Genomic DNA, 11,720 nt, shown 5'->3' with positions numbered 1-11,720 from the left:
TACAGCTGCCATTTTTGGAACTGTGGAACCAGGTTTTAGTCCTTGCGTCTGTTCAAAACCCTCAGATTCAGGGCAAGTCACTTGATTTCCCCGTGCCTAAAGCAAAATGAACGTGCCCTTCTATTATATAAGTGTTGCTTTTGTAAAACCCTTCAATAGCTTCCACTCGAGCTCAGGCTACATAGAAAACATAGAAAAAGAAGTAAACATCATGTGAAAACGGACTAAAAACACAAACATACAGATATTACCTGCCACAAAACGCCGACCCTCTAGTCAGCTACGCATACCTGTGACTTAGAAGCTGCCCTTAATAAGACTGCCGAACAAGTCACTCCAAATCGACAATAACAATAAAAAACCACACACCAACCCCTCAACTCTGACTAACGCGCTTCACTGCTGGTAATGATTATTGGGCGACTGGCGAGGCGCCCTATACAGCGTGTTTGTGTGCAGCACATGGTTCCTCCGGCCAGGCTGGCAGGAGTAAATGTGGTCCTGGGTCTATGTGCGCCCTTTTTTTGCAGTGCATTGTTGTAACTTTAAGGCAGCTGCTTATAACATGCCTACCTTCATTGGAGATGCAGGAAGGGCGCTCTGGAGAAGCCCAAAGCCATTCAAACAATCGGAGGGAGAACTAGCTTCGGTGGAAGGGGACTCTGAATGCTGGGGCCAGGACTTCACCAGGAAGTGGTGGTCTGCTTTCCTGGCTGGTGTTTTGGCTCTGGAGCAAATGAGTCTGGGGGAGGCGGAGCGCAAAAGGGGAGGCTGCAGCTAGCAGTGACAATGGAAAGCTGCATCTAGTCTCTAATACCTTCCTGTTCAGTGTTAACAGAGTGTGGATGGGTTCTCGGCATCAGCTCTCCCCACTGAAAATTAAAATGAAAAGTGAATGCCATATGTGTTTAAAAAAAATGCCTTCAGCGGAGCACGTTTGTTTTAGAGCCTAGACACATCAATAACCATGTGTCTCTCCCCAAAAAAATAAACGTAAATGCAGAGTGTGAAGAAAACAATTGCTGGATCTGGTTTGATTTCTAGCCAAGCCAATTAAAGTAAACAGTGAAACAAAAAAGTCCAAATAAAGACACATACTATAAATCAAACACACTAGCATTAAATTCAATAAACAAGTAGTCCCCAAATAACACAATAACACTTACGAGAGTAAGGGAACAGTAATTAGCCTGTGCTCCCCGGGTAAAATCGGAAATGATGTATCGGACCAGGAACAAATAAGGACCAAGGAAACAAAATGCCAATTGCAAGAAGCAGGCCATATTGCCAGATTACACTATGGTAGAGTGTTTAAAGCAGCCTTGCTACAGCTGACGCTCAACCTAAAAATGGTCTTGCAGAAGAGACCAAAAAAATTAAAACGGACTCCTGCAGCAGCACACTTTCCTTGACGAAGAGTCAGACAGTCGACGTGGCACGTAATGAGCTGACATCACACGTACGGACAGCACTGACAGACTGGGCTGGCTTCTAACAGGCGTGCGCGCAGGCCGCAGTGTACATAGAGAGTTAATTGGAGGTAGCCAGCTGCACCCCTGTAGAGATGGACGGAGAGCAGGTTCTCAACTTCCCGGGATTCTAAATTATTGGCACAGGAGGAGGAGGCGGAGGCGGAGGGAGAGGTGAGTACGACGCCCTGATGGGGAGAAGGTCCCAGGAGTATGTATGGCGCAGTACAGAGGACCCCTGGGAGGGGACCGTAGGTCCTGAGGGTATTTATTGGCTTCCGTGCGCCGGGGGGTGTGTGTATGTGTGCGTCTGTGTGTGTGTGCGCGGGGGGGCGGCGGTGTGTGTGTATGTGTGTCCGTGTGTGTGCGTGCGTGTGTGTGCGCGCATGTGCATCTGTCTGTGTGTGTGTGTGTGTGTGCGCGTGCCTGTACGTGGGCGTCCACAGACCTGAATCACCGCGCGTGCCCCGGTCTGTCTCCCTTGAGAGGCATCTGACGACAATAGGTCTCGAGAGCTATCCCAAAAATTGCAGAATGATCTAAGAAGGAAAACGGAAGGGCCATCCAGAATCGTGTGTCACTTTGTACTCTTTTGATCTGAGGCTGTATATTCATGTTCCACTGTCTGTTAGCATTCGGGTAACATATACCCCTGAGTATTTACAACCATTTGTAGCCACTCACAAGCCTGTCCCCATCCCAGACTCCCAGGAGCTGCATCAGACACATACAGGGATGACTTGTCCCTTTTTACATGGAGACCTGTGAATTTACCAAAGATCAGAAGAATCTGTGAAACCCTTGGTCCAGATCACTCCAGGTCACTCAAGAATGCCCGTACATCATCTGCATTCAGAGCCACACGCTCGTTTATCCCTGGCACCCACTCGAGGCCTTTGATCTGGGCATGTATGCTTATCAATCCAGCCAAGTGCTCAATTTTACTCTCAAAAAGCAAAAGCAACAAGGGTCTGCCCTCCTCCTCGTGGCTCATTAAACACACCAGAAGACGTCAATCTTCTGTAACGTCCTTTCAAACATATATCACTGTTTAATTCTGTCTTTTTCAATTTAATGCAGTTAATAAAAATTTTCATTTCATAGAAAAAGTATAAAAATGAACAAACATTTGGAATACAGCATGTGAAAAATAAAAGCGCTATATATGTGAATCAGTAAAACATTACTTTACAAAACAAAATGTAGAATTTGATTACATTTTTGCTATGTCTCGATGTCCTTCTGTTGCGGCCTTTATGAGACATGGAAGACAAGGTGGAGCCGACTTCACAAGTTGACCCCTTTCCAGTTCTACTTTGTCACTTTTGGAGATGATATCACCTGGGTCTGCTGCATCCTCCATTGAAGTACCACCTTCACCAGTGATGCAGAGTTGCTGAACATTTTCTGATCCAGCCTGGAGGTCTGTGAAAGGTTCAAGGTGAAGAATTTGGAAGAAGATATGTAGCCATAAGAAATAAAGATTTGGAAGGCAAGTAACGCGTCTTCACCCATGGATGACAAGGTACGTCTGCTATTACTTAGGGCCTTATTCAGAGTTTAGCCGAGAGGGTCCTTCGTTGCAGCAGAGTACTCTCTCCACCAAACTGTAGCTCCGTCCGCCCCATTTATGGTTGGACAGCTTGAGGATCTCAGACACGAAAACTACTCCATCTCCATCGCTGACATGCTCCTCCAATGGTCTGATGGAGTAAGGGCTGTTGGAGATTTGACTATTTGACCATCTGCCCGATTTAGAGTGAGAGGCCAAATGGACAGTTTTTTATTTTCATATACCACCATCCAAAACATGGCAGTAATTGTAAGTAGAAACCTTTATATGACCCCCCCACTCCATGGGAGAAAACCTCCATGGTGAGGTAGTCATTCATTTTTTTTATTTAAGAAAAGAAAATTACTTAGGGATTTTGTTTTTGAAAATAAAAAAAATGTATTGAAAGTATGCTGGACGGCATGCCTTCAATACATTGACAGGAACCGCCTTGATGGCAGTCCCTGTCAAAGGGCAGAGATGTCCACTAGGCTGGAAGACATCTCTAGGAGGCAGGCACTCAGCCAGGGCAGTGGAGTATTTTTCCCTTAATTTTAATGCCACATATATACTACTTTTCATATAAAACACTGATAGATGATCATCCATGTAAAAGACATGCAGAAGAAAAGGATTAAAAACTGAGAAGGCAGAGGGTTAATCCTGTGTCCCTGTAGTGAAACACAAATAAATAGTGCTGTTAGAATAAAATAAGTTGCTTGTTAACATTATATACATTAATGAAGCAGTTTTACCAGCGTAATATTTTAGATCATATTCAGCAGCAAGAAAAAACATATACTTTATAATGATAGTTTTTCAGTTATATCATGTTAACCCCTATTCAATGGCTACATGACATGTTCATCGCAGATACGTGAAAAATGATCAAGCAGTAATATATTTACAAATAATTCAAAGATCATCTTTCAAAAGTTCTGCCAGTGGTAGTGCTGCTGACAAATGCCTATTTGCATGAAAGTGTTTTGAAATATAACCATGAGTGGGCTACAACTTAGGATGGATAGATTCTGAGGGGCTCATTATGATGGTGGGAGGACCGCCACCGCCAGGCCGGCGGTGTCAATCCTACCGCCATCACAATGAGATTTGCCCACCGCCAAATTAGGATGGTGGTGGGTATTGCGGTGGACACAAAGTCCGTCCGCTGCTTTTCTGCCGGTGGCAATCGCACCGATTGCCTGGCGGGCGGAAAAGCGGCACTAATATGGTGGTGGTGCCTAGCAGGCACCGTCCGCCATATTAGGATGTGCCCTGGTAGAGGCCTTCCCATGGCGGCGATGCCACAATGGAAAGGCTGGCGGGGTTTGGGGGCCCGTTGCAGGCCCACTGGGGGGAGGGAGTAGGTGCACTGCGCAGGTGGCAGCCACGGAGTGCATGAATATGCACATCGTGGCATTTCACCATTGCTAACGGTGCTGGAGCCAGCAGCACCGTCCACAATGTTAAAAGGCCAGGATGCCCCTGCCATGCTGGCGGGCGCATCCTAATTGGGCTGGTGGGACTGCTGCACATCAGGCGGGCGGTCCCAGCACTGCTATGATGGCGGGAGGACTGATGTCCACCCGCCATCATAATGAGCCCCTGAGTTCTTTTCCTTCATCATTTGATCTTCACTGATAGGCATTCAAATGTAATAAATTTTCCTGCATGTGCCATCCTGGAGACTTTACAGGAGTAAAAGTCTCCTATACATGCCTATATACTTTCCCTTAAAAGATAGCAAGGGAAAACCTTAAACCAACAAGGCAGATGAAGACATTTCTAAACTTTTTAATAATGTTCCTTTTTTACACTGAGAAATGAAAGAAATTGGGCAGATAGCAGCCCAGCCTTACAGAGAAAAAATTGCCCGTGCTCCAACCCCCATGATGACTCTGCTCTTTAGAGGGCACAGCTTTGGTAGTTGACTTACAGTTTTGATTTTAGCTCCTAGGAGCCAAAATCCAAAAATAGAGGACACTCGCCACATTACTTACACTCAGCTGGTTTATAGATTCTGGTAAATTTCCACACAAATCCATTGCTTTTTGTGTTCCTTCACACTTACTCACAGTGAATCCTTTGACGAGGAATGCTCTGTCTTGGACCCTTTGTCCAAAGTCATCATGTTTTAACTGTTTTTGAAGTGACCTTGATGGGCCAAGGACAAAGGGCCTGAGTTGTTATTTGGAGTATGGCCTGTTCTCCGCCAGGGCGACAGAATAAATTACTCCGTCACCCTGACGGAGGTGCCACCCTCCAAAGTTCTGAAATGTCCACCAGCCCAACAAGCATTTCAAGAATTGACAGGAACCGCCATCAAGGGGGGTTCCTGTCAATACATTGTAACTTTGCCGTAAAGCTTTGTTAAACACGATGGAGTCGTACGTCAAAGTTACAATTTTTTTTTATTTTCAAGAAGAAAATTCTAAACCTGGATATTAAAATTTGAAGAAAAAAACAAACAGTGCCCCCTCACCCTGTGGATTTTCTCCTGTGGCGAGGGGGGGGGCATTGAGCACTTTTGGTCTTCTCGGTTGAATAGCCGCGCTATACACATCAGGTTTGATTGATTGATTGATTGTTTCAGTGCCTTTACTGCTAGGTTTTTGCTGGCAGTGACGGACATTGAAAAATGGCTATATGTCCTCTCATCTAAATTAGCTGGGTGTACATATAGCCAAATCTTCAATGGCCCTTACGCCATTGGAGAAATATTACCACGGCGTAGACAGAATAGTGTCTGCTGTCATCAAACTATGGTCCGCCCAAATAAAAGTCAGCGGTTGGACCATAATGTTGGAGGGGAGGGAACTCCTTTGCCGTTGTAATAGACTTCCTTCCCTGCCAACATTTAAATCGGATCCAAGTCTTAAAAAATGTAGCCTGTTTGTGTACACTGTTCCCTCATGACATCAGTACTTTGCATAAATATGAATGCCCACTGTGCTGAAAATTCACCAGGAGGAAATTGCAATTTCTGGAAGGAATCCATATGAGTCACAAATACTACTCTAAAATTCCCTCTGATCATTCTCAGATCGTCTTGTCCTTAGCACTTAAGTGGTTAACAGATCCATCTGCTGACCCACAATGTCATATCCCAGTACCTATCGAACTCAGGGTCCTTACTACAGAATGATTGTTTCTACAACAATGACTGTGAAGATACATGACAATAAGTTTCAACCTATTTAGACAAAATATTGAGTTGGAAATGTCGAGTTACACAAATATCGAGTTGTAAATATCGTGACACAGAAATATCGACAGCAAGAATATCGTAATCAAGAATATTTAATTTAAGGTAAGAAATATTATGAGGTCATTAATATCGTTTAAAAATATAGTTGCTTAAAATATTGATTTTTATCATTAGTGTTATTTATTTTAGTATATTTTAAATGTATGTGATGTATTTCTTTGTATAAGTATTGATTATGTTTTTTAATATATATGTTACATTTTTAGTAGTTAGCAATTTTAATTACATTTTGTGTTTTTTTAGTTCCGTAGCGGGTTGTGGGTTTATAGAGGAATAGGATGGGAAGTACTTTAATTATAAGTTCAGGAAAAACTCAACAGTCAATCGATCAAGAGCACAGGTTCGTTCAAAGATCAGGTGAAGGTCATCTTGAGACTGAATAGGGCCTTCCCTTGCTAGACTTATATAGAGGACAGAGCATTTGGTTTAACTTTCCTTCAAGATATATCTTATATTTCAATGACAACAGCTCCTTCCATGGAGGAATGGGGATCCCCTGCAGAACTTAGCCACCAGCTGTAAGTGGTCGGAGGTGGAAGCAAGTCTCCACATGTGCTGGAACCAGGGTTTGAGTCGGGGTACCACGCAGGTGGATGGCGTCCCCCCACTTATTTTACCGAGAGCTCAATAACTGGAGCAAATGGAGCCATACATCCACTCTTTGGCTTCTCTGGGGCGAGATCGGAGCTCGTTCAGAACGCTGCTCACGCGCTGGCTTCTCTGGTGCAATCGCATCTAAGGGGTGAACGAGGGGAGGCAATCAGTCTGATGGTGCAAGCCTCCTTTTGTGACGTCACTTCCTGTCATGACGTCAGCGTCCCCCCACTTCTTTTTTCCGGACTTGTGCCCTGGCTGGAACTAAAACCGGTAAGACTAAACCTCAAATCTTCCCGCTCCAGAATGAAAGGATCCTAAGTTCTGATAAGAACTGTGGGACCTGGCCCTTTTTCCAGGATTATCTCAAAACCTTTTGGCTTCTTCCTCATATTTTTTCTAACCTATTTTTGTTGGCTTTAGGGCTCTGGGCACTTTACCACTGCTAACCAGTGCTAACGTGCATATGTTCTCGGTCTAAAATGTGTTGGTGATTGGTTTAGCCATAATTGGCATATTTGATTTACAAGTAAGCCCCTAGTAACGTGCACCAGGTGTGCCCTGGACCTGTAAATCAAATGCTACTGTTGGGCCTGCAGCACTGATTGTTCCACCCACACGAGTAGACCTGCAAAGATATCTCAGACCTGCTGCTGCAGTGTCTGTGTGTGCAGTTTTAACCTGCCATTTCGATATGGCAAGTGCTCCCACTTGCCAGGCCCAAACCTTCCCTTTTAGTACATGTAAGGCACCCCTAATGTTAGGCCCAAGGCAACCCCATGGTCAGGATTCAGTGTATTTATAAGGCAGGACATGTACTGTTGTCTTTTACATGGCCTAATAGTGAAATAATGCTGGATTGCCTTGAAATATCTTTTAAATTTAATTTCCCATTGGGAGGAGATGGAGGTTTTGAGTTTGGGGTCTCTGAACTCACAATTTACAAAATGCATTTTTGCTGATGTTGCTCTTTAAATTGCATGTTTGAAAATGCCTTTTTTCAGAAAGTGAGCATTTTCTTGCTTAACCTTTCTGTGCCTCTGCCTGGCTGTAGAATCCACATCTGGGTGAGGATGACAGTTGGGCTCTTGTATATATACTCTTGACAGTCACATAAAGGGAGCTGAGGTATGCCTTGCATATCCTGATAGGCCATCACCAGTCTGATGGGCCTTCCTGAACTAGAGTGGTGGGAGGAGTTGTCACTGACACCTGAATAGGGCTGGGAACGTCCTCACACAAAGCTGTCTCCATCCCCCTGTAGTGTGTCTGGAGCTAGGTAAGGGAAAGGCAGGGTCTTATGCACTAAAAAGACTTTCCTTTGAAGTTTGCCTACTGCAAAGGTAGAAATTGGTATAAGTCTTGGAGCTGTGACACCATAACTTCAGAACACTTCTGGACGGAGTGCATTCTGCCAGGAAGAAGCGCTGTGTTGCGATTAGCAGGGACTACTTCTTTGCTGTTTGCCTTGCTGTGTTGGCCTGCAGCTGGCTGCTTCTGTCTTGGATAATGAAAGGACTGGACTTTGCTTTCTACACCCTGCTTTCCAAGTTTCTCTGAGGGCTTGAGCTCTTGAAGGAAGTCTCAGGGATATCAAAGACTTCATCCACAGCTTGTTACCAGCACTGGGATTCTTCTGCTGTGAGTCCTGCGTTGTCAAGGTGTGTCAATATCAGTGCGGAGCCTTGGAACTGAGTGGTTGTGTTGTAACCACCATGAAAGCAAACCTGATGCCATTCCCAATGCCATGACCTGCACCAAAGCCATCGTCACCGCTTGTGAGGGGCACAACACATCAAATACGACAACATCCAGTTCTGGCCTCACCGATGATATCACTTTACACCATCATCTACGCTGCTGCCTGCACCGAAGCTGAGAGCACTGCTCAGGAAGAGCACGATGCATCACCTTGATGATATTGCAGCCCCTGGTGTACCGACGACAGTGCAGCCCCTGGTGTACTGACGACAGCACCATCGACTCCAAACTCGTCTCCGACGCTGCTGCCTGCACCGTGACTGAGGGCACAGTTCATGAAGAGCATGACGCATTGCCCTGTTTCACATTGCTGTCCCAGGTCTGCCAACTACAGCGCTCAGCACCAACATTGAGCGGCTGTCTGCACCAAAGCTGTGGTCACCACTCACGAAGAGCATAACACATCGAACACAACAGCATTGCAGACCCAGGTCTGACGCCTTTTGGAACCGATGACCACCGGTGACGCCTCATCTTCGAATTTCAACGCAAGGTCCCAGAGGCCTCTTCACTTCCAAAGGTACTGGTTTGTGGACTGTCCGACGCCGTATCACCGAACTGTTGGATTTGTGTTGTTCACAAGTCCGCAATAGCCCCAGTTGGCACTATTGACTACAAGGAATTGTATCTTTATTTGTGTATGTTGGAGTTTTATCGTTTTGATCATATTTTACTCAGATAAATATAGGCTATTTTTCTAAACTGGTGTGGAGTCCTTTTTTGGTGTTTTCACGGTGTTACTGTGTATGTATGTACAAATGCTTTACACATTGCCTCTGAGATAAGCCTGACTGCTTCTGCCAAGCTTCCAAGGGAGTGAGCAGGAGCTATCTTAGCTGTGTGATCTCCCCTTACCCTGACCAGAGTGAGTGTCCCTACTTGGACAGGGTGCATACGGATTGTCAACTACAGACCTCATTTCTAACAGGAACAGATAACATGACCTCCGTTTTTTATATCAACAAGCCAGATGGAACCAGGTCACATCTTTTCACAGCGATAGAAAAAGAACTATGGAAATGTGCCACTGTTCATTAAGCCACTCTAACTATAAAGCTCTTACCGGTAATAAGCAACAAGTAGGCAGACACACCATATCTGCGGGAGTATGCCACAAGTAATGGCTGAGTCAAAGGCAACTGAACAGAATTTTCAACCCTGGGGCAAGCTGAATCTGTATTGCTATGCAATAAATGTGAACTGCAAATGTTGGTATTACACAAGCAGGCATGCACTATCCAGCTCATTGGGAGTGTGTTTTTTGATTGCATGGACCTTTGCTTGCAGTTTTTCTGTTGCTTCCCCTCCTCACAACAGTGCTCAGCAAATTGAGTCGATTGGTCCGTCTTCTAATTCTGATTGCCCCATCATGGGGCCGACAGTACTTTCACACAGCCACTTCCCCTGCCAGAGGTTCCGTACCTTATCGTCTGTGCCAAATCTGTCCAATTGAAAAAGTAAAGTCCTGCATCCCAATACAATATATACAAACTTGTTAGTATAGCTTCTGAGTACAATGAGTACTATCACCTACACACTCCTCAGGACTGCTCTGAGGTGCTGTCTCAGGCCAGGGCTTTGACCACCAACAAGACTTATAAGCGGAAATAGATTTATGTATGGTGCAGTGGTCAAGGTCTTCATCCGCTCACTGTATTGCCTCACCAAATCCTAATGTAGCTCCTACAGTTAGCACACTCAGGCTTAAAGCACCATCTTGCAGCTATCTCTTAGATACATCACAAACCAACCATCAATATGCACTCTTATAGTCATCACATACTGTCCCCATGTAAGATGCCCAAAAGTATCATGCCAATTAAATATTGATTTGTAACAGGTCACGATAAGTCCAGCTGAGCAAATCCACACATATGAACTACCCGTCTTGGAAGGTTGCACTACTTCTGGCTATACCGTTGGTTAGTAAGAGTCAACAAAATATAGGCATTTACCACAAAAGAGCTTTTTCCACAGTTTGGAAAAGATAGAGTCATTCCATAGTTGCCACCAGACTTTCATCTCAATGAGCCAGCGATCTTAAAAAACCTTTTCTATAATCTGACTACAGTGACCCAATAGAGCCTAGCACACATTGGATTTAGGAAGATGCATTACATTTTATATGTATAGACCAAGGAACCAAGCGATACAAAAGGGGATGATGGACGGAGCGTTTAAGCAAATCAAACACTCACCCCCAGTCAACTGATCTGGGTTTAATCCATCGCCATTCTTTAGCTCACTCAGCCACCCCAGTTCAGACATGGCCATATGTAAATCAGTCTGACCCTGTGCCTCATGGGAACAGTCCATCCCGAACTGCCAAGCAGGGAAGACATGGCTTGGTAGTTCGGGCTGGACTGTTCCCATGAGGCACAGGGTCAGACTGATTTGCATATGGCCATGTCTGAACTGGGGTGGCTGAGTGAGCTAAAGAATGGTGATGGATTAAACCCAGATCAGTTGACTGGGGGTGAGTGTTTGATTTGCTCAAACGCTCCGTCCATCATCCCCTTTTTTTTCTCTTTGTTCGCCCTAAGTTGGCTGGGTATGCTCAGACGTGAGTCCCTTGCTCACTTGGCCACTGGATTCAAGATAGCCTGGCTGATGAGGATTATGAATCCGAAACCGGTCCCAGGATGCTTGTTTCCGGTCCAGGGAAGACATGGCTTGGTAGTTCGGGCTGGACTGTTCCCATGAGGCACAGGGTCAGACTGATTTGCATATGGCCTTGTCTGAACTGGGGTGGCTGAGTGAGCTAAAGAATGGTGATGGATTAAACCCAGATCATTTGACTGGGGGTGAGTGTTTGTTTTGCTCAAACGCTCCGTCCATCATCCCCTTTTGTTTCTCTTTGTTCGCCCTAAGTTGGCAGGGTATGCTCAGACATGAGTCCCTTGCTCACTTGGCCACTGGATTCAAGATAGCCTGGCTGATGAGGATTACGAATCCGAAACCGGTCCCAGGATGCTTGTTTCCGGTCCTGGGAAGACATGGCTTGGTAGTTCGGGCTGGACTGTTCCCATGAGGCACAGGGTCGGACTGATTTGCATATGGCCATGTCTGAACTGGG

At 45.3% G+C, this 11,720-nt stretch overlaps 1 protein-coding gene across 2 annotated transcripts in view; it reads right to left on the bottom strand.

Annotated features, from left to right (window-relative positions):
* Positions 1–2,489: 2,489 nt before the first annotated feature.
* The window catches only part of LOC147677730 (uncharacterized), a 218,773-nt gene continuing 209,542 nt past the window's right edge, over positions 2,490–11,720 (bottom strand). The window contains exon 5 of one of the 2 annotated variants that reach the window (XM_086945368.1): positions 2,490–3,692. In XM_086945368.1, the coding sequence (XP_086801494.1) occupies positions 3,600–3,692 (93 nt within the window). In that variant the 3' untranslated portion in view covers positions 2,490–3,599. The remainder of the gene's footprint in view (positions 3,693–11,720) is intronic. The other variant, XM_086945369.1, reaches the window with a different exon arrangement.

Source organism: Lissotriton vulgaris, chromosome 12, assembly GCF_964263255.1.
Source record: "Lissotriton vulgaris chromosome 12, aLisVul1.2, whole genome shotgun sequence".
NCBI classification, from domain to species: domain Eukaryota; kingdom Metazoa; phylum Chordata; class Amphibia; order Caudata; family Salamandridae; genus Lissotriton; species Lissotriton vulgaris.
This window is presented reverse-complemented; position numbering and strand designations above follow the sequence as displayed.